The sequence below is a fragment of the Dermacentor silvarum genome, chromosome 2 (genome assembly GCF_013339745.2).
Source record: "Dermacentor silvarum isolate Dsil-2018 chromosome 2, BIME_Dsil_1.4, whole genome shotgun sequence".
NCBI classification, from domain to species: domain Eukaryota; kingdom Metazoa; phylum Arthropoda; class Arachnida; order Ixodida; family Ixodidae; genus Dermacentor; species Dermacentor silvarum.
In genome coordinates, this window is record NC_051155.1 from 571880 (window position 1) to 592144 (window position 20265).

Below are 20265 nucleotides of genomic sequence, written 5' to 3' on the forward strand. Positions count from 1 at the left end.
AATCTTGTGAAGCGATTCGACGTCAGTCGTGCGAGCTCCTAGGCCGCTGGTAGCAGAGGAGAGATTCACTTGCAGATCGCACTGATGCGAGCACTGGTGCAGGGCTTTCTCCATGGTGACGGCTTCAGTGAGAAACTCCGCAACCGATTTGGGAGGACTACGAACGAGTCCACCAAAAAGCTTCTCTTTCACGCCTTGCATCAAGTGACACAGCTTCTTGTCTTCCGACATGGTAGGTTCAGCTTGCCTGAAGAGATGCACCATGTCTTCCACGTACATAGCCACACTCTCATTAGGCTTCTGAATGTGCGGCTGGAGGGCCCATTCTGCTCGTTCCCGGCAATTGGAGCTGGCGTAGGTGTCCAAGAGCCTGCGACAGAACTCACCCCTGTTGTCAGGACGTCTTCGCGGTTCTGGAACCATGTGCGAGCCCCATCCAAAAGACTGAAGTAAACGTTTCGGCACTTTGCTTCGTCGTTCCATCCATTAAACTCAGCTACGCGCTCGAAGTCCGCCAGCCAGTCTTTCCACGTCTTCAAGAAGGTTGTCATGGAAGGGACTTGGCACGTGCGGTGTTTGCAGCGTGTAATAAGAGGGTGAGCAGCCGTCGCAGGCTTAGTCGAGGTAGTAGCGCATCTAGCATCCATACCTGCCGACGTCGTTGTCCTCTCAGGTAAAGGCTCAAACTCAGGGGCCAATCCCTGGATTCTCCGGCTGGCGCAGTGTACTGGCGTGAGCTCTGGTATCGGTCTAACGTTCCTGCTGCTGGGAGGGGTCTGTTGCATGGGTCGAGAATACCCAGCACCTCCACCAGAAAAATGTCACATTTAATGAACGGGCGACTTCTAAAAGAGGACGTTAAGGTAAGTCCGAGTTGCCAAAGGGGCAGTGCAGCACCGACAAAAGACCAAGGCACTAGCTCGAGAACTAGACTGTCCTAGTCTTCTTCTGGGAGCAAGTGGCACAAGCGCGTGGCATTATGATAGCTCAAATATGATAGAATCCTGGGAGGCCCTACTACGCAATCCGGACAGCAAAGCTCAATGCAAAATCATCAGCCAAGCTCTAGCTGCCGCTGAGTTCTTCAGGATCCTGGCCAACGGATAGAGGCGCTGCAAAGGAAGACCATCTTCTGCGGCGTTAATTGACTGGTGGAAATAAAGGTTATTTCTCTCTCTCTCCAGCGTGTTGCTTGTAGAAGCATAAAATGAGCACTGTGAGATTTATGAATGCTTCCTGGAGCAATTGCCCATGAAGCAGGGAGAGAGCAGAAGAGAGTTTCCTAGCCATGCCTGCAACCGCACACGCCTAGATTTGTCCTGTAATGTGCATCCAAAAATAACTTGTGCTTCATCATGGAAACATGCACGCAATGATCAAATCAAACACGTGTCTAATCTACTTGACAGAGCATTAAGGGACTATAAAAAGAAGCATTAAATCAGTTCGAACTGGTAAAAGTTTTCTTCCACTCTTATTTTCGTTCATTTTTGCTGCAAGAGGTTGTTTATGGGATGAGAAAATGAAGGTCAAAGATACATTTCTTGAATTTCATGCCAGAATGCATCAGTGATGTTAGTAAGACATCACGGATTTCAAAGTATTTTTGTTGTATTTGGGTGTTTATGGTGCAGCGAAATTTTTCGAAGCTTGCTAAGGTCACTCTTTGGCTCCTTTAGAATAGAATGTAGACCATCTTTATGAATAAAAAATTAACTAGGCCCACGGAGATGCCATCAAAATCCACGACGACATGGTACGCTAGTGTTCAGAGTGGTGTTGCTGCCAGTCTTTACTTATTGTGTGTTTGCTGGCTTATAGAATCTCCTGTAGTGGCAATACTGGCTTTTAGGTTTTGGCATTGTGGTTGTGCAATTTACAAATAGAGTTCCAATTATTTTTCTCTTTAGCGTCCCTTTAACAATGGTAGAACAGCCAAAGAGCTTCTTGTAGCAGCTCTTGTAGCACAAAAAAGCAGTTGCAGTAACATCTTCATCCCTTTTGAAACTGGAAGTTTAGCATATCTCAGATTTGCCAACCTAATTTTATCCTGAAGATTTACCATCACTTGATTCCCCCCCCCCCCCCCCCCCCGATATTACATCATACCCACCCTAGTCTTGTTTCAAGTTTTACGCTCGCAGCTGATTCCTCTGCTCCTAGTGTTGCTGCGGCTTGCGGGCGACCTTTACTGCTCTGAGCAGTTATCGACTTTGTGAAATTGCCATACTTGCGAGACCGGGGCAAAACAACCTGCTTTGTTTGTTCTCGTGACTTGGCCTGCAGAGGCAGCCTCACAACTGGTAATACTGATGTGCCACCACACGTAGGATAAAAAAATCCAGGCAAAACTCATGTACGATGACTATCCCAAGTATGCGAGCCACTGTAATGCGTCATGTGCGAGGCGTGTACTGCAATCGGGCTCCTCTCTCGTGCTGGACGCGCTGCGCCTTTTGGTGGCAACGCCGTCAGAGTTATCTGCCTGATTGTTCCTTTATTTGTTCTTGTACTTTTCCAGCATGTATAGTTATGTCACTTTGCATTCACTTATACCCCATTTCCTTTCCAATGTCTCTATTGATTTTTCTCTCTTTCCCTGATCATTTACACTATCTTTTTTTCACAGCTGTGGAACAGTCCCCTGGAAAGCGGGACAGTTGACACCTGTGGCCTGTCATTTCCTTTCCCCTTTTTGACCTTATCCATTAATTACAATGCTACTACTATACTAATACTACTAGTAATGCTACGGTGCCTTTATTTTTCGTTCAATCACTTTGTGTTACTGAAGGTCACATGGCCGCTGTGACTTTATGGGCTTCAAAGCTTCAGTTTTTACGCATGTGACTGTACGAATAAATACCATTACTATCATGATTATTGCTACAATTTTTACTTGTAAAGATGCATGAAGCAATGATCCCAAAGGGTATGAATATACTTCATTTATTTACAGTGCTCAATCATCTGAAAGGAAAAGAAACATCAAAAATGCTCATTACTTGAATACAGAATCACAATAAATATCCCCGTTTCTTTTTTTTCTGTACAGAGGGATTCTGAATAATTTTAAAGGGAGTTTTCAATGAAGAGCACAGCTGCAAGAAGTCATGCAATGAAAGAACAAGGCGTATACGAACTTGTCTTGTTTTCCTTGAGGCGATGCATATTCTTTTTCAGTACATTATTGGTAATGCTATCGATTTGGTGCAAAGAAACAAGCATGAATACTAGCACTTCCTGTCGCGCACATGCGCGCACACATACACACAGGCAAACAAACAAAATACACTAAATGAAACAATCAGCCATCTACAATAGAATTCCAATATTTACATTGTGGGAATTGCGTTTGTCCATTTCATTGCGGCGCTATAGCGGAGCACGTTTTCAGTATAGGGGCTGCATTGCGGTGAGGTAGCTTGCGAATATCGTGCGTGCAGTCCGCTGCTTTTTCTCTCTCTTTCCTCCGAGGGCACCGTACAGCAGCGGGACTGTAAAATACTTGTCGCTGTCCACCTTCAAGCAGACCAGGAGCTCACCTGATTGGTCTGTTTGGGCAAGAACTCGCGTCCCCTCTGTCCTGGTGGCTCGAGCCGACCAAGAGCGGGGGGCGTGGAGGGAAGCTCTCGCCGGCCTTACCAAAGGTCCTCGACCCGAGGTGGGTGCACACCTATTCACTGCTCCTGTTCAGGAGGTTACGCCAAAGAGGCGCAGCTCACCTCACGTGCACGGTCGTACTGGACCGGGTCTATACCTCGGAGGCTATACCAAGCTGAAGGAACATTGCCCTGGTAGCACGGTCGTTCGGAGCTATCCTCCTGTATAGTGCCATGTTACGGTGTTCTCCAATACTTTTGTGCCACCCTTGAATTGCGGGATCTCCGGCTCATGTGCGCCGTGCAGATAGGGTGTAACAGTTGGACAATGCCAAGGTGGTTGTATAATAAACACCTTCCTCATACTCTGGGCCTTCTCCTTGCGACGCTCTGTCTCGCTCCCTGAGCAAGCCGAACGAGCGTGCGCTTCAGGCACATGAACACACGTGACTGAGCTGATTGTCCCCCCGAGGACTTGGATCCTCGGACCCACGCAGTGGTTTGGGTGACTCCCGCTGGAGCACCGCGAGATAGAGACCACAACGTCTTCAAACACGACCTGCTCAACTTGGCTCAAATATTCATATGGACATTAAATGATATCTTCACAATTTATATGAGAGTGCACTTTTGCTCAGGCGACTTATTTCTCAATGGTTGTTACTGCTTGCATTTTGAAAACAAACACTGTAGTATCTAGGGAGACTGAGGTACAGACCGTAAAATTCCGAGCAAGCGCCCCCACCCGTGCAAGAGCCCCCCCCCTAACTTCGCTGCTAATTTCAAATTGCCGCGTTCCGGGAAAGCGCTCCCCTGCTCCACGCCCTTATCACATACCTTACCCAGGCAACACTGGTCTGCCCCATCCAGTCCACGAAAATAATGGCAAATTCAGCAAATCGCACCGGTGCGCACTGGGGTGACCAAATGCACCATTTCATCCAGTCACAGTCGCACCCGGGCGCCCCGGTGCGAACTGCAGCCGGCGGCAAGATCTGCCTGTCACGCAGTACAGAAGATTTCCCTGCGGCACAGTGACATGACCACTCAGTGACAAAGGAGCGGTCGCGGCTACGCTCCGGCATCGCCGGCAGCTTCGTGGCTGATCACTTGCTACCGATATCGTCGCTACGCCTTTTCCGGTTCACTTCGAATCTGTAGCCCTCGGTGCTTCAGAACGAACTGCCGACGCTCCCAAGCAGCAATGTTTTGTTACTATTGTTGCACTTTACCCTCTCCTCGCAATAATTTCACACGATGACGAAAATATGCTGATATTTGCGGTGCCGCCAGCTGCGATGTGAGCATGGCCGAGCCGTGGTTCACTGTCCACCGTTGGTAACCATGCACTACAGCTGAGCTCGACTTGTATTGGAACTCTCGTTAGTGCTAAACGTTTGACCATGGACATGGTTTTTAGTAAAGCGAACATTATGCATCACTTTACTCTAGCGGACATCATTTTGCTTGGAATAGAAGCTGCATAAACAATGTTCATGCCGCCGGTCGCAGCGATGCGCTGGTGCAGCTTCGATGCGCTAGTTCTGCAGTTGTTCCGATGGTTTTGAGAGTGATAAACAGCACTAACAAACCTTTGCCTTAATAAAGTTCATGTTAAATAAAACTTTAACTCCATTCCCACTGTGCTTTTTTTTTTTCTGGTGGGAAAATTTTGTCGCTGCCATATTGAATTTTGGTGCCGTTCCGGGATAGCGCCCCCCTAACTTTTTCTGGTAATTTCAACTTGCTTGAGGGGGGGCATTTGCTCGGAACATTACGGCAGTACTTTCTAGCCATTCTTAACTTCTTAAAAGAGTGTTACACTTCTGAAAAAATGCTGCGCTCGCTCGGTCCCCCTCAGTGGTAGGCCAAGAACTGCACTCAGAGCCTTGCAATCAAATCTCTTGCTGCAATCAAAACTCTGCTGCTGCCGTAGCGGTAATGTTTTGTAATGACTTTTATGCATACCACGGGAACATGTCCCTAATGAAACGAGCAAAACAGGTTCTTAATGCCTTTGCCACACAAATAGGCATAAGGATAAGGTCCGATATTCCACAATTCCATTATATTCAGAGCCAGTGCTTCAAGTGAATGTTTAAAAAGAGACTAAAGCAAATTCATATTTTGGATATATATGACGTCACGTAGGATACGGAGGGCAAAAGAAAGAGTCGCATCTTGCTGAACAAACACTGCAGTTATAGTCAAAATTTTGTATGTGAAGTTAGGTAAACAAAATTGTCTACAGAAAATTGTGATACGGTCAAAGTGTTGCAGTGGTACAATGACCACTGCAACACTTTGTCTGCTAACATCTTTGCAGACAGCATTGAGTGACAGTTCGAGATAGCTACTTAGGAAAAAGAACATGCTAAAAAAAAACAAGTTATTTAAGAGCTACTAAATGAGCTATGCCGAAGAACAGTACCCAAACAGCTTCTTGAACTCATGACGTAAAAACAGCAAGAGGGGATGTAAAAGCTGCGCTGACTACCAACTGTTGTGTTGATTTCGCTGAAGACAATAGTCTATACACAGAGAATATAGTACAGTCGACTTCCCTTAATTCGACCCTGGTGGGATTGATTCATTTGGTAGTATCTGCCAGATTCTAATACGCCCCCAAATCAAACACGCACTCACTTTCTATGCATCCAAAGTAGAAATAACATTGAATCTCCTAAACAACGTAAAAATCTAATGGGCATCCGATTTTCAGCAAGAAAAATGGGCAAGGGTCTAATGTGTCACACAGTAGCTGCTGGTTTTCGAAAGTCAGCACTGCCGCACGGTTTTTAAAGTCAGCTTCAGTTCAATATAGCCGTGTTATGCGGCAAAGTGTAGAAGCGCCGCAACCGTGGTTTTCGACTTCATTTTCTTGGGGAAGAAAATGGCACGAGTTAGGGTATACACTGTAATCCGACATTGTGTGGTGCTGTTATAACTTATTCCGGACGACGCATGTTAAACGCATTCACTGTCCCTTAAGCTCTGCAGAGACAGTTGCTGCCAGTAAAGGGATCGCTATTAGGGTCACACGGGTCAAGTGCATGCACGCTCACTGGTCAAGTTCGAATTATCTGGCAAAGACCAATTTTGGATTGAAATAATGAAAGTTTGGGCCCATAGAAATGCATGGGTGCCGGCCGGGACCTTTGGGCAGGATCAAATTAACTGAAAAGTCGAATTAAACGGAGTGAAATTAACGAATGTCTACTACATTGCCTTCAGCACAACACAGCAGCTGGTAGTCAGCATTCTGTCCGTGTCCTCTCCCTTGTCCTAATTTGTGCTTTTTACAATATGATCGCTCACTAACAACTTCACTGTTGTATAATACTACTTTTTGACCTCGCTTGATGTTGTGGCACTGCAACACACAACATAGAGTGTATAATGGCAGCAGTAAATTCAGATGACACACGGTTTGTTGAATTTCTCATAAAAAATACATGTGTACCACATCATGAATGTTGCTGCTCTAATTGACCGAACTCGTGGCAGAATGATTTGCCAGCTTTCTAAATGCCATTTGGTTGCTAAGCCTAATGGCAAAGCGATTTTGATTGAATAAACGCCTGATGAAGAAACTTTCGATCATCTGCATTATCAACAGCTCAACACTATCTCAAATTAGCTTTTTAACAATGTGGACAAGAATTTTTACAACAGAAAGCATGACAGCTGTCACTGTAACACAATGTCAGCTCTCTCGGGAGATCAGGTTGAAGGTAATCACTTGTGCTTGGTTGGCTGCAGCTTATCAGAAATGTCATAACGGTGGGGGTATGCATTTAGTGAAAAATTTGCTCGTATGCATAAAAAGTGCAGCAGAAAATCCTTGTGCATCTTCGAAAGCTGTCAGCCAAATTTGTGGACAGCCAACGATCCGCAGTTGCATTGTCCATGAACGGCGCACTTTATCGCTTCATGACAATGCACATTGGTCTGTATGTTAAACAACAGAACACACATGATGAAAAAATTATATCTTTACAGCAAGACAGAGCAAAAAATGCATGAACGGGCTTTCTACTGTTGGCAGAGTAAAGTGCAATAGAGGTACCTTTTTCTCTCTGAAAAATTATTATTATTTTTTTTTTTTCAGATTGCTCTTGACATAATCAGCAGAAAGTTCAAACAAGTTTGTCGCACTTTTTACAGAGCAAAAGGTGCGTTAAGAAGTTTTCCAACTGTTGGAGGAGTAAAATGCAATAAAAGAACATTTGTTTCCCTCAAAATTCTTTTTTTTGAACTGCTACATTTTTTCGCACACTTGAATAGCCCCTATCAGACACTCTAAAAACATTAGCTTTTTAGTGTATAGGCAGCCAAGAGCCGAACATAGTGAAGCCAGACACTTTTGTGTTGAATTCGGTGAGGTAGAGGCGACAGAGAAGGATACAACAGAGATGAGAAGGCATAATCACCAACGCATAATCACATACACCAGTGCAATCCGCACGTATTATCTGCTGCGACTAAGTTGTTTCAAGGTGATGTCCAGCACGCACCGCCTGAACTGTATACATTGTTCAACGAGACACATCACTGTTTGCATTCGGGCATGGCTAAGATCCTAGTGTGACAAGTCGTGCTTAACATTCTTTTGTTCATAGTCCCTCGCAGACAGAGAACCTTTCAAGGCAGAAGTACAGAACTTCTCCATTCATAAATGCATACGAGCATGCAGTGCAACCACTGAAGATGTTGAATTAACGAAACCAGATTGTATTCTTTTCGTAAACCAGGCACATGAGTGTTGTTGTCAAGGTGCACTTCTCATGAAGGCAGAAAAACAGTCTGCAATCAGTAGGCATGACCTAAAATTTGTGGCATTACATCGATTATATGATGTGCATTCACAAAGCTAGGCAATATCTCATATAGTATGCAGAAATTTTTGTTTCGAACAAACCAGGGTCAGCAGAATGAAAAGGGATTTAAAATGACATCTATTAAAGGACTGTGCACACTTTTCTATAAACATAAGCATGCCATATGTACACAGCATGGGTCCAACAAAAGATAAGAAGGAAGAAAAAGTAAGCCAAGCATACAGGTTTAAAGAAAAGCCTTTCAGACAAATTTAAACCAAAATGGTCAGGAAGCTCATCAAGTGACAGCATAACATTCAAAAGTTGGGTCGCAAACCAACTTGTCTGACTGCTTGCCATAGCTGTTTCCATAACCATTAAAAGTGCAAGCTTGGCCTCGTTGGTAGTGATATCTCGCGGAGTTCCACAGCAATTGCTCCCCAAATCTGAATGTTTGCAGCCAGTTACGCTATGCTACTGCAAAAAAGACTTTTTATATAACAAAACACGAGCATGCAACACGCTGATGAGTGGTTTTAACTAGGGGTGTGCGAATGTATAGTTTGAATCGAATCAAGAGAAAAAAAAAAGACTATAGAATCGAATATCAGAAAATTTAACACAAACATTTATGCTTCTAAATTTTGTGCAAAAAACAGTGCTGCACATGCTCATGAGGCTAATCACGTACATTACTTCACAAGAATCTTGCTAGCTATCAGCAACTTAGGTACCTATGAATCGAGATGCATAGTATGCTCTACTCTTATTATTTAAAGGACACATCAAATTATTATGACAGAACTGGTAACAGCTCAGTTTGTATACAAAGATCTGGAATATATTTTTATCGACAGAATGTCTGAAAAATATAAGTGCTTTTTTTCCCTCTCAAGCTGAAGAAATAGCGAAGTTGTCATAAAAGTTTAATAGCTGGGATACTATGCTTGATAGCGATGTTTTATTGCTTATTAAGTATTCCAGTTTTCTTCCAGAAAACAGGAAGGTATTTCCATCTTTACAGCGTGGTTCTTGTGGGTTATTGTCAGCTCGTTAAGGCCAATCTGCACGACAGACAAAAGCGCGGAAAGTGCCTTGCGTAACGCGATGCTGCACGCGTCGACCGTGCTCATTGCTGGCAGTAACGAGTTCTCAAATTGGAAGGCCCACAGCAAGTTCGTGCGAGCATTAATCATTTCGATTGGTCCGGTTGACCTGGTCGAACCTCGTACCGATGAAGATTGTGCACCGTGGGAACGCTGCGTGCGTCAAGGCATCGACCACGGCCGGGTAATTCACCGAAGGCACCGATATTCAAGAAATCGTATATTAGATATTCGATTCGTGAATCGAATTTTTCAAACGTTCGCTATTCGATTCAGAATTGAACATTCCAGTATTCGCACACCCACAGTTTTAACAAAACATGACAAGTGAAAAACAGAGATCAACTACATGAGCTCATCAAAGGGCCTTCTATATGATGACCAAACTGAGCTGGTCTTGCGGCCTGTCAACTGACGGTGTAGCATTCCACAGTTGCACCACTCACAAACTCGACGCCTGAAATGTCCACCATTTCCACAGCTTCCTCCACCACGTTGTCCACTACAGACTCTTCCATGACTGCGCTCACCGTGTCTTCGGTTGTAGTGACAGCACTGTTGAGTTCCTCGACTGCGTGGCTTAGTTCTGTGGCAGTCACCGCCTGATCGGCAGTGTCCACAATCTGCATCACGTTAAGCACCATGTCGTCGCCGGTCTCTGCCGACACTACAGGCACCGTGGTGTGTTCGATGTAGACTGGTTTGGCACGGCCCTTTCGTGATGACGTGTTCACAATGCCAGTTACTTTGTGCACCTGCAAGATGGTGTAGCAAGTGGCTGTTGCGTCAGGTTATTTCAGTCACAAACCATGACTACAGTATACTGAGTTTGCACCTTTCTCATTGCTAATTCAACATCTCAGTAAAACTGTTTTATTTCTTCGTCATCATGAATGGAGGTTGGAGCGTAGGCTTGTATTACCGTTAATCTATATCTCCTATTTAGCTTTAACATGACGAATGCTACCTTCTCATTAATGCTGTAGAATTCAATGTTGCCCACTTTGTCCTCATGAATTATAAGTCCTACCCCATATTCTCTCTTTTCTGGAATACCTCTGTTGCAGAGGACATGGCGGTTAGTCAGCACTGCATAAGCCTCACCATTTTGCTGGGTCTTGGAAAGCATCTAAAGTGCACATGTACTGTTTAAGCAAGTCTACAATTAACTTCAAACTTCAAGGAAGTGTCTAAACACACAAAAAAAACGTGCAAGAGGAAATTCAGCAGAGAAAAGAAGGTTACACGCATCCGCAAAGGGGTACGCACCTGCATGAGGTGCTTGACAAGTTTTCGTCGCACAACAAACCCGCGGTGGCATATGGGGCAGGAGACGGCATAGTTTTTGGTGTGCATGTTGACAGTGTGATACTTCAGGTTGGTGGGGTTACGGAAGGTCAGCCCGCAGTGCTGGCACAGGTAGGGCCGCTCGCCAGTGTGCAGGCGCAGATGCATGGCCAGCACATTGCTGCGTCCGAACACCTGCACGTACGCGCAGTGCAAGGTGAAGTGCTATGGGGCAAAAAATGCAAAGTGGCCTAGAGGCCTAAACGATTCAGAACGGGTGCATGGGATGCATCCTATACAAGCTGAAATACTTTTGGCACAGGCATGCATTTCATGGTACATTATAAAGGTTCCAGCACGCATCACTAGTGCTTGGTTTAATGCATCAGCATACTGCGCTCACTTCTTTTTTTTAATTGATCTCCACTGATTAACAGAAGAATTTTTTCAAACATTGCTTCAATTCTGTTTGTCATGGGACAATTAGGCTATCTTTCAGTTACAATAAAATGCCATCTACATGAAGCAAAAGAATGTTAGCTACACTCTACATTTTCCACAGGCATCATATCTATAAGGTCATAAAGGTTTATAGGTAGGGGTGTGCAAATAATTGAATATCACCGATTTGAATAGCGAACATTCAAATAATTCGATTCGCAAATTGAATATTTATTGTTAGATTATTTAAATATTCAGTATATTCAATGTAGAGATTATGATTGCCAACAGCCCTACATTTAACGGGAAAGTCTAAACTTTTGACAAGATGTTCTCTGTCCTGACTCGACCCAGTCGGAATGGCCAAATGTCTCGAGTTCTGCTTTTTCTTCCTACTGAATAAATATAAATACACCAAATTTAAATTTTGTAATGCCTCACAGCTTGGTTGCACATTCTTCTTTTTAGTGTTCTGCTGCATTAACATAAACAAAAACGCGGTTTTCGTTTTTGTTGTTCTAGTTCTGCTGTAGGCCCTAAATGTTCAGAGTACCTCTATCCGCATTGGCAGCTGTTAGTAAGACAACTATACTGCAACTTTCTTGTAAAACACGACATGGTACAACTAAAGATTTGTTTAACTTTGTTGCGCACACAGAGTCGGTCGTCGCCACCCTGCCCCCTCCCCACAAAATGTGCACTGCGGATTGGCGCCTGGCTCGGCTTGATGTGGGGATTGGACACACAGCCTCGCGGCAATCAGCGTTGGCGTTTTCAATTTGAGAACCTTTGAAACGTCGAAAATGATGCTGAACCCCACAATGACAAGGCGCCTGCTCTTTACTGTTGAACCGCACAGCGCCAAAAATGGCTATGCACGGAGCGGTGATTGAGTTGCACGTAAGCAGTCCATGCTTCGATAGCCTCTGTCATAAAGATGGAAAAGCCCTCCTGTATTTTAGAGAAAAACTGGAAAGCAAAACTTTTCTACTGCAATTAAAGACTGCCATAAAACACGGGCCCACCATTAAAGTGGAACCTTATTAGGATTCAGTACAACATAACGTCACTAATTCTTTAGCTTCAGAAGGAAAATAGCACTTTATTATACTCAACATTATTTTGCTAAAATTTTTTTCCATACTTTCATATATTAGAATTGAGCTGTAATCAGTGCAGGCATACAAATTTGGAGTTACCTTTAATAAGAGTAGACCATGCTGTATGTACAAAGTCAAACCTTGATATAACAATTTGTACCAGCAGAGAAAAACTTCGTTAAATCATGAATTTTGTTAATTCGAGGTTTTAAGGTTACAGCAGTAAAAACAACTTTACAAATTCCCAGAGCATTCCTGGTGGATAGTATCTTGTTAGTAAGCACTTATAAACAAATTACAAGAAGGTGGGTCAATATAGCGCAATTATGAGCACCAGCGCGTGCGGTGCAGATTGTGCCGAGAGCAATCCATCGACGTGACTCACGGTATCCGAAATTTACGTGTGTTGTGTCGTGCGGCGCCGTAAATCTTGGACGCCGTGGCTGACTGTGCTTAGTGCCCACAGCTGGCGCCCACAAATTAAAGGGACACTAAAGGCAAATACTAATTCAATGTGGACTGTTTGACTATCATTCCAGTAATCTCGTAATGCTTGTTTCGTACCAAGAAAAAGCTTAGTTTATGAGAAAATTGCATCTGAAGGGTCTAAATATCTCTATCGCAATTCAAATTACCCGCCACCCAACCAGGTGGCGGGTAGCGCCGCCCTTTGCTGCCGTCGGTGAGTAAAATGGCGCCCGACAGACGGCGGTACGGTTTTTTGCACAAAACACAAACGCGCAGCCATGGAGAAACCAATCCAAGACACAGCGGTGGATTGGCCGCAGAAGCTGCTTTTGTTCAAGTGGCGTGGACCGTTCGGGCATCCCTCAACATCACATGGAAGTGGAATTCTCTGCTACTTGCAGTTTGTGCCAGTTTCGCGAGCCAGCAAAACCAACACAGCACTACGCGATAATGAAACCTTTCAACTGCCCGCATCATTGTCAAGGGTAATGTCAATGAGTTCTTTTTTCTAAAAGTTAAATAGAACTGGACAAGTAGTATTTTCTTTCGTCTTATAATGCAATACAATGATGTTTCTATAATGAGTGGTTCAGTACTAGTGACTGAATTTAAATGAGGAGTGTTTTCATCATCGGGCAAGTACTTGAATGTCCTGTGGGAGCCTCTAATCGTGTCCTGCATTTACCTAAATGTCACGGTTACTAAGGCTCTGTTCGCGATAATTCTGGCACCTTAGAGATTATCGAGCATTAATCTATCACTTTAGCTTGACATAATATTTGGCTTTAGTGCCTCTTTAAAAACGAAAGCGTAAAAAAATACAAATATTCATCCTGAACAAAAAAAAGCAAAAAAAAAAAAAAGAGGCCCAGTTTTGCCAGAAAGGCTGTCTCAGAAAGACAACTACATGAAGTAAGGTTTTTGCCATGCACGCTCAGGCAAACACTCACAGATCTCGCTCGATGACCATGAACTTGCTGTCACAACGCGAGTGAATGCTTTGCGCTGTGTCTCGGAAACTTGAGATTATGTGACCGCCAACACTAGACGCGCGGGAACCCAATGCACATCAAGCAGTGCATCAAGCACTGACCGTATCGGCTCTACCTTTGCGCTTGATCTGGATAGATTACCTCCAAGATACGGTGTGTGGCCAGCGCATGGACACGTGCAAGGAGGAGACGAGCACGTTAGAGGAGAGGGCAGATAAGCACGTCCCCCCCCCCCCCCCCCTCCCCCGCAGTGCGCACTTGATCACGTTACCGAGCGTTCACACCATCCCCACCCCCCTTGCGCAGAAGGAATTGTCAGCTCTCGCGTTTCTCCGGGTGAGCGCTGTGAGTTGACATGTGCCCCACGGCCTCCGCAAATTGCTTATCGATGCGAAAAATGGCGCAGTGGTACTTCCTGTCTACCGCATCCCGGCGCGCGAGCTTCGACGGCATTTTTGCCACTAAAACTTTTCATGCGGAAGGACATTTGAATTTACTTTTGCCATGGCCGACATTTTTCATAGTTCTCTTTGATAGATTTACTAGCAATACAGGCTCTGAGTACATGCTTGAAATGGCTGAACACTTCGTTAAATTGAAACTGTCACTAAATTACTTTGCTAAATTTCAAAAAAAAAAAAAAACATGATAAATAGACGGTTTTCAATGGAACTAAGATCGAGAAATGAAAATAGTTGCATCACAAATTTCTTTAAATTCGTTATATAGAGGTTGGATTGTACCTTGATTTCCACATACTTAAAGGGACTCTGAAACAATTTTGACGATTTTGTACAAACGTACTGAGTCGTTAGAGTACGTCCTTCTGATAATTAATTTACGCATCTAAGCGCTCCACGTAAAGCGTGTAATTTATTATAAGGTTCTAAAAAGGTACATCGCTACCGATCTCAGCACGCCAATCGGCTGAGTTTTGTGACTAAGTGACGCAATTGGACCATAACACGTCACTGGGCCAGCTATCCCATTGGCTGCCCAGGGCGCGTCATCGATGATTTTTCCAACATTATTGTGAACAAATGTTGTTAATAATAGTTTAGATGTTAGTTAATTTGTTTCTATAAAAAGGAAGTAACAAAGAGATTGCACAAGGACATGTATCACTACACTAAACGCACTTCCGGCCCACAGCAAGTGTTGTCTGCTTGTGTTAAAACGTGCTCCGTGTTGACGAGAGCTGCGCGGTCAGTGTTGGTCTTGTTCTTTCTTTTCGCGAGCACCATGGTTCGCCCTTATTGCATTGTGGGCTGCAAACGTAGCGATCGCGACATGTCAAGCTGCGACATCGTGCCCCGCTGCAAGGCAGCAGACGAGCGGAGTGGCTGCAGCGCATCGGACTGTCGGTATCCAAACGGCGCTAGCATCTACGCGTTTGCAGCCGTCACTTCACATCGAAGGATTGCCACAATAGAGTTTAGCGTGTCCGGTATTCAGGTAAATGCAAGCGTAAGTGTACTGGCCATTTTACCACGTTTTACGTGATGAATGGAGGCACAAACGTGAACTGCTTGCACGGTGCAGCCCACTTGGCGGCACAAAGCTCAACCAAACACACAGCTAATATAGCAATAACCAAGTTTTTTCTCCTTTGCAGCTGGCTCAAATTTTTGGCAGAAGCGTAATCTTGAACACATCTTATTATATGTTTAAAATGTTTTGCACTTGGTTACAGGAATAATAGCTCCCTATTTGGCTGGTTAAGCTCTGCGCCAGCTGATGGCTGGGACCGTGCATGCCGATCAGGCCGCTCACGTACGTCTATGGAGCTCCTTCATCACAGCGGTATGGAGGGGCTTTAGTTTACGCCTCTGGCTATTCGTCAAAACACCCAGCTCGCCTGTGGTTACCGGAATACTGGACATGCTCGGCGCTGTGACAGAACGCTCGCAACGCCACTCTAGCTGGGGATCGCAACGCTGCTCTCGCAACAGATCGCTCTCGCTGGGGATCGATGGCCGGGCGGCTAGTGGAGAGGTTGGAGAGCCTTCGCGCGCTGGCTCCCAAGACAACCGAAAATAGATGACAACATACATCACAACATGACGTAGAGCCAGCGAAGGCGGAGCTTAGCCCCGATCACTCAGCAAACGAGTTGAGGAGGAAATGCATGGCTAGGGAGGAGGGTAACTTGTAATCGTCCATAGCTCTCTCAATATGAGACGCTTCACTTAAATTGTGACGCGAATGTTTTACTGTAGCTGTACCCTATGCGTCTACAAAATTTGTCCGAACCGTTTCAGGGACCCTTTAAGTTAACATAGCTTGCTACATTCTTGTTATGCAATCCTAGTAGATCCCCAAACCATGTGCAGCACCGTGTTTTCTTGCCTAAGATATAGAACCATTAAGCTCTGTAATCAATTTTTTAATATTCAATATTTGATTTCTTTGTTGATTCAATTCGATATTCAATTCGAAATCATTTGGTATTTGCATGCCCCTACTTATAAGTGTGTTGCTGAGTATGAGTGGGAGTGAGTAGGAACATGAGTGAGTGCCGACAAGTGCAAGGTCATGTGAGTGTGAGCGAGTATGTAGCCTGCGAAAATATTGGGGAGCGAGTGCTAGTGAGCATCGGCTAATTCTGCCGACTCATGGTGTGCAAGCACACCAGGTGTCAGCTAGCTTAGGTGTCATTGCGCCGTACCTTGCCGCAGTATTCGCACTCGAAGAGGCGCCCCTCGGTGCGTCCGGTGTGCTTGTCGAGCTTGTGCACGGCCAAGCCACTTTGGTAGCGAAATGCCGAGCCACATATGTCGCACACGTGAGACTTGAGCAGCACTCGCGGATGGTACCTGCAAAAAGACATTCGAGAGCAATTAAACAATTTCCCAGCACCGGATTCCGAAGGGAAGTTGCTCTCGTGATTTAATGTGCCTACGTACGCTGATCCCTTCTACGAAATATCAGAATCATCTGTTGCCTAAAGGACGCTAGCACTAATCTCCAGTTCTAAAGGCTAGGTGTGATTCATTCGACTCGGTGTGATTGACGGCAGCTTCTTAGGTGGCATGGACAGCAGTGTCACAGTGGGACAGTTTTGTACATCAGAGATGTCATAGTGAGTAGATATGATGATTGGGGAAGAATATTAAAGCAATTATACAGATCAAGCGCACATCTTGTAATCTAGAGAAGCGAAGCTCTCGTGAAGCGGTAAGTGCTCCAAGATTGCCCATTTCAATGCTGCATCTTTGGAGTAAAGGAAATTGGAGCACGCGCATGCGCTCTCGCGCCCTCGTGCTACACAATTTTACACACGTGGCAATCATCTCAAACAGCTAGTTGGTGTTGGCATGACAGAAGTATACATGCAACTGTGGCCTTACGGTTAGAGCATCGAGCTGCTGTGATGGGGAACCGAAGTTCGGTGCCGCCACTGGGCACATAATTAAACTTTATTTTTTTTTTTAAGTACAAGTGATTCGGCAGGACAGCAGTAGCACTACCAGCCACAGTCAGGGAAATGCGAAAGGGCTCGCAAAGGGAGCTTCGCTTTAATATGCGGTTTGCACTTGTGAGGTACTACGAGCACCATGTGACGAGAACCAAAGCATGTTTCACAGATATTTTAATTATGAATTTCATCAAAAAAAAAAAAAAAGAAGAGAACATTGCAAGGTAATCGGCCGCACAGGAGGTGCTGAACACTGGTCTACTTCAGAGTCTAGGGTGTACTTTCGCCTCACACTGGTGACGTGACAAACTGTCTTTTCTTGCACTATTGTTTACGCTTTAGTCCATAGCGTACAAGGATGCCTGCCGTTCAAAAATTGTGAGTCACGCTGGTTAACTCTTCCAGGGCTAAGTTTAATGTGTGATGCAAATACTTGAAGAAACTGGACGGAAAGACAACTGTCGCTGTAGCTCAATAGTTGCGAGCTCTGTATGCATCATGTGGAGGCTGCGGGTTCGGCTCCCACTGGCGGCCAATTTGTCCTGTCTTTTACCCTTCTTTTCTTTTTCTTAACAATACAAGTCTTATTTCAAATTTTTTAGCTTTTAATCATAATTCATTCTGCACTGAAATTAAAAAAAAAACGTATCATAGTTTCACCACAAGGGCAACCCAATGAATGCAATAGCAACATGTTAGAATATTACATGAAGTGTAATACAGTAAGGCTCTTAGCTGTAGTGGCAGTATCAATTGATATAAACGTAAGCTGACTAAGTAAAAATAAGCTGTTGTGCTAGGGGTCCTCCGTTGAATCCTGCCATTGGACAATTTCATTTATGTTTATTAATTAAAGCCAATGCCTTTCTTAGCGACTTTAGCACCACTTTACCGTATCGGGTATGTTTCCAACCTCTTTTCCTTGGCCGATCGCGGAGGTAGTGCACAACCGCGCCAATAAAACTGCATAATTTTCAGGTTTGAGCTCCGTTATTGTTCCATACAATTAATATTTAGGTCTGAGAAGATGTAAGATAAAAGGCACGCACTGTCGGTGTTTTGTTTCATGATGTTCCTTTGTGGGCTGACATTCTCAAAATTCTGAGGAATAGTTTTGTCAAGAATGTAAGACCTGGTATGAGCAACTTTAGCGATAGAATGGTGTGGCAATATAACCAGCATATACTGCATGTCATATACCATGGCATGGCATATAGCATACACATACCAAAATATATACGGAACTTCACGGTGATGACGACGGCAAAAATTCGCTTGGAGTGTTCATATAATTGCTATCGTAACAAAATTACCCTATGCTTTCCTTGGTTTCATACACAGTCACATGTTACTCCTTTGGTGCAGGTGCTATACTCATGGACAATATTCTGTGGGTATGAAGGCGATATTACCCTATTTGTATCAGTGCATAAGCAATCCGTACTCACTCAACGTAACTTTGTGGCAACTTCGTTCTTGGAGCGGCATCATTCGTTTTTGAGCAGAACATGCCTGGGGGCACATCACTGAAGGAGAAGTTTGGTTTTCTGCCATGTTGAAATAAGGACGCTCTTATAATGCTCAGTGCCAAATATAGGAGTGCATAGTTTACTTAAATGCTTAAAATAAAAATAGAGTTCCACGATTTAAGCTGTTGTTCTCTTCACCTCATTGTAACGATATGCCGCAACTTGTGGATTAAAACGTGGCACTGCATCCAGCGATGCTACCACACACGGGCTCTGCCTCTTCGGCTCTGGCTGCATAGCCACGAAAAGTTGTCCGTGAGTATAAGCTTTTATAGCTTTCCTATGGTTTGCTCCACAACAGAAAATACAATAGTGATAACTGCTAAAGCCCACCATCTAACTAGAATCAGAAGTCCAGTGGAGAAGCTAACAATAAAGCCAATCGACGTAAAAAACCATCTTACTACTAGGCCAGGATATTATAAAACCATTCCAATCTGATTTTATTCCAATTCCTCCATCAGCCCCCTGTGACAGGTCAAAATGGCTTGGGCCCAACCTGTGTGGGCGGGTGCCACGCCCATATGGTACAGAGCCTGAGCTATTTTGATGCGAGAGCCTTACTTGGCTCATAGTGCAACCCTGCCATCAGCAGACAGCCGTGGCAGAAAAACAGCACACAGATTACGTCATCTTCATCTTAAAAAGGTAGTGGCCATGGTGAGGATTTGGCCCTCTGCTCCACTGCCACTGTTGCAACAGGCGACAGTTATGAATATCTTCAAGGATTTGCATGTGCATGGGCTCTGCCTGGCAGGCAATTCACTGGCAGGCAATTCACTGGATGGCGCACGACAGGAGTGGCGTCACTATCGGCGCTATGGAGTCTTCATCGTCTGCAGCCGCTTGCTCTGCCTTTCGCATTGTCGGGGACTTGGGGGGTGCACGTTGCTTCGCTGCAGCTCGCCGTGCTCACTCCGCAGCCGCTTGCTCTGCCTTCCGCGTTGTCAGGGGCTTGGCTGGTTAACATTGTTTCGCTGCACAGCTCGCTTCGCGTGTTTCACTGCGTTGCGATGGTCTCGTACTTTGGTGGTGACATAACTCAGTGACAAGTAATGCTCTCGCATTTGCAGATCCTAAGAATTGCTTACCTGCCCCCATAGTTTTAACCTATTGCCTGAGGGCTGATGGTGGATTTGGAATAAAATCAGATTGGAATAGTTTAGATTATTCCGGCCCCGTACTAGTACTTACTGTATTACACTAACGAAACCACTGTACCTCCTAGTCAAATATCATCAATGGAGGTAGCCATAAGGCTGCCTTCAGAAAAATGCTTGTTTGAAAAGCCTTGTGAAAGTAGGGATGTCAAACTCAACCGTTTGTTTGAGCCACTTAACAAACTGACAGCAGTTGCAATGTATTCTGCATATTTGTGCCAGAAAAATGAGTAGTGATTTCTAGAACAAGTTTATACGCATGCCGTATTATACAGTAGACTTCCGTTAATTTGATCCTGAAACTAGTGTTTGCCAGATAATTCGAATTTGACTGGATAGCAA

The 20265-nt window shown here is 44.6% G+C and overlaps 1 protein-coding gene across 1 annotated transcript in view; it reads right to left on the reverse strand.

Annotated features, from left to right (window-relative positions):
- Nucleotides 1-2933: 2933 nt before the first annotated feature.
- Nucleotides 2934-20265, reverse strand: part of LOC119441281 (zinc finger protein 595) — a 34310-nt gene continuing 16978 nt past the window's right edge. Inside the window, exons 3-5 of the mRNA XM_037705904.2 lie at nt 16485-16632; nt 10798-11010; nt 2934-10283 (exon numbers count right to left, since the gene is read on the reverse strand). Coding sequence (XP_037561832.1) covers nt 9936-10283; nt 10798-11010; nt 16485-16632 — 709 coding nt within the window. The 3' untranslated portion in view covers nt 2934-9935. The remainder of the gene's footprint in view (nt 10284-10797; nt 11011-16484; nt 16633-20265) is intronic.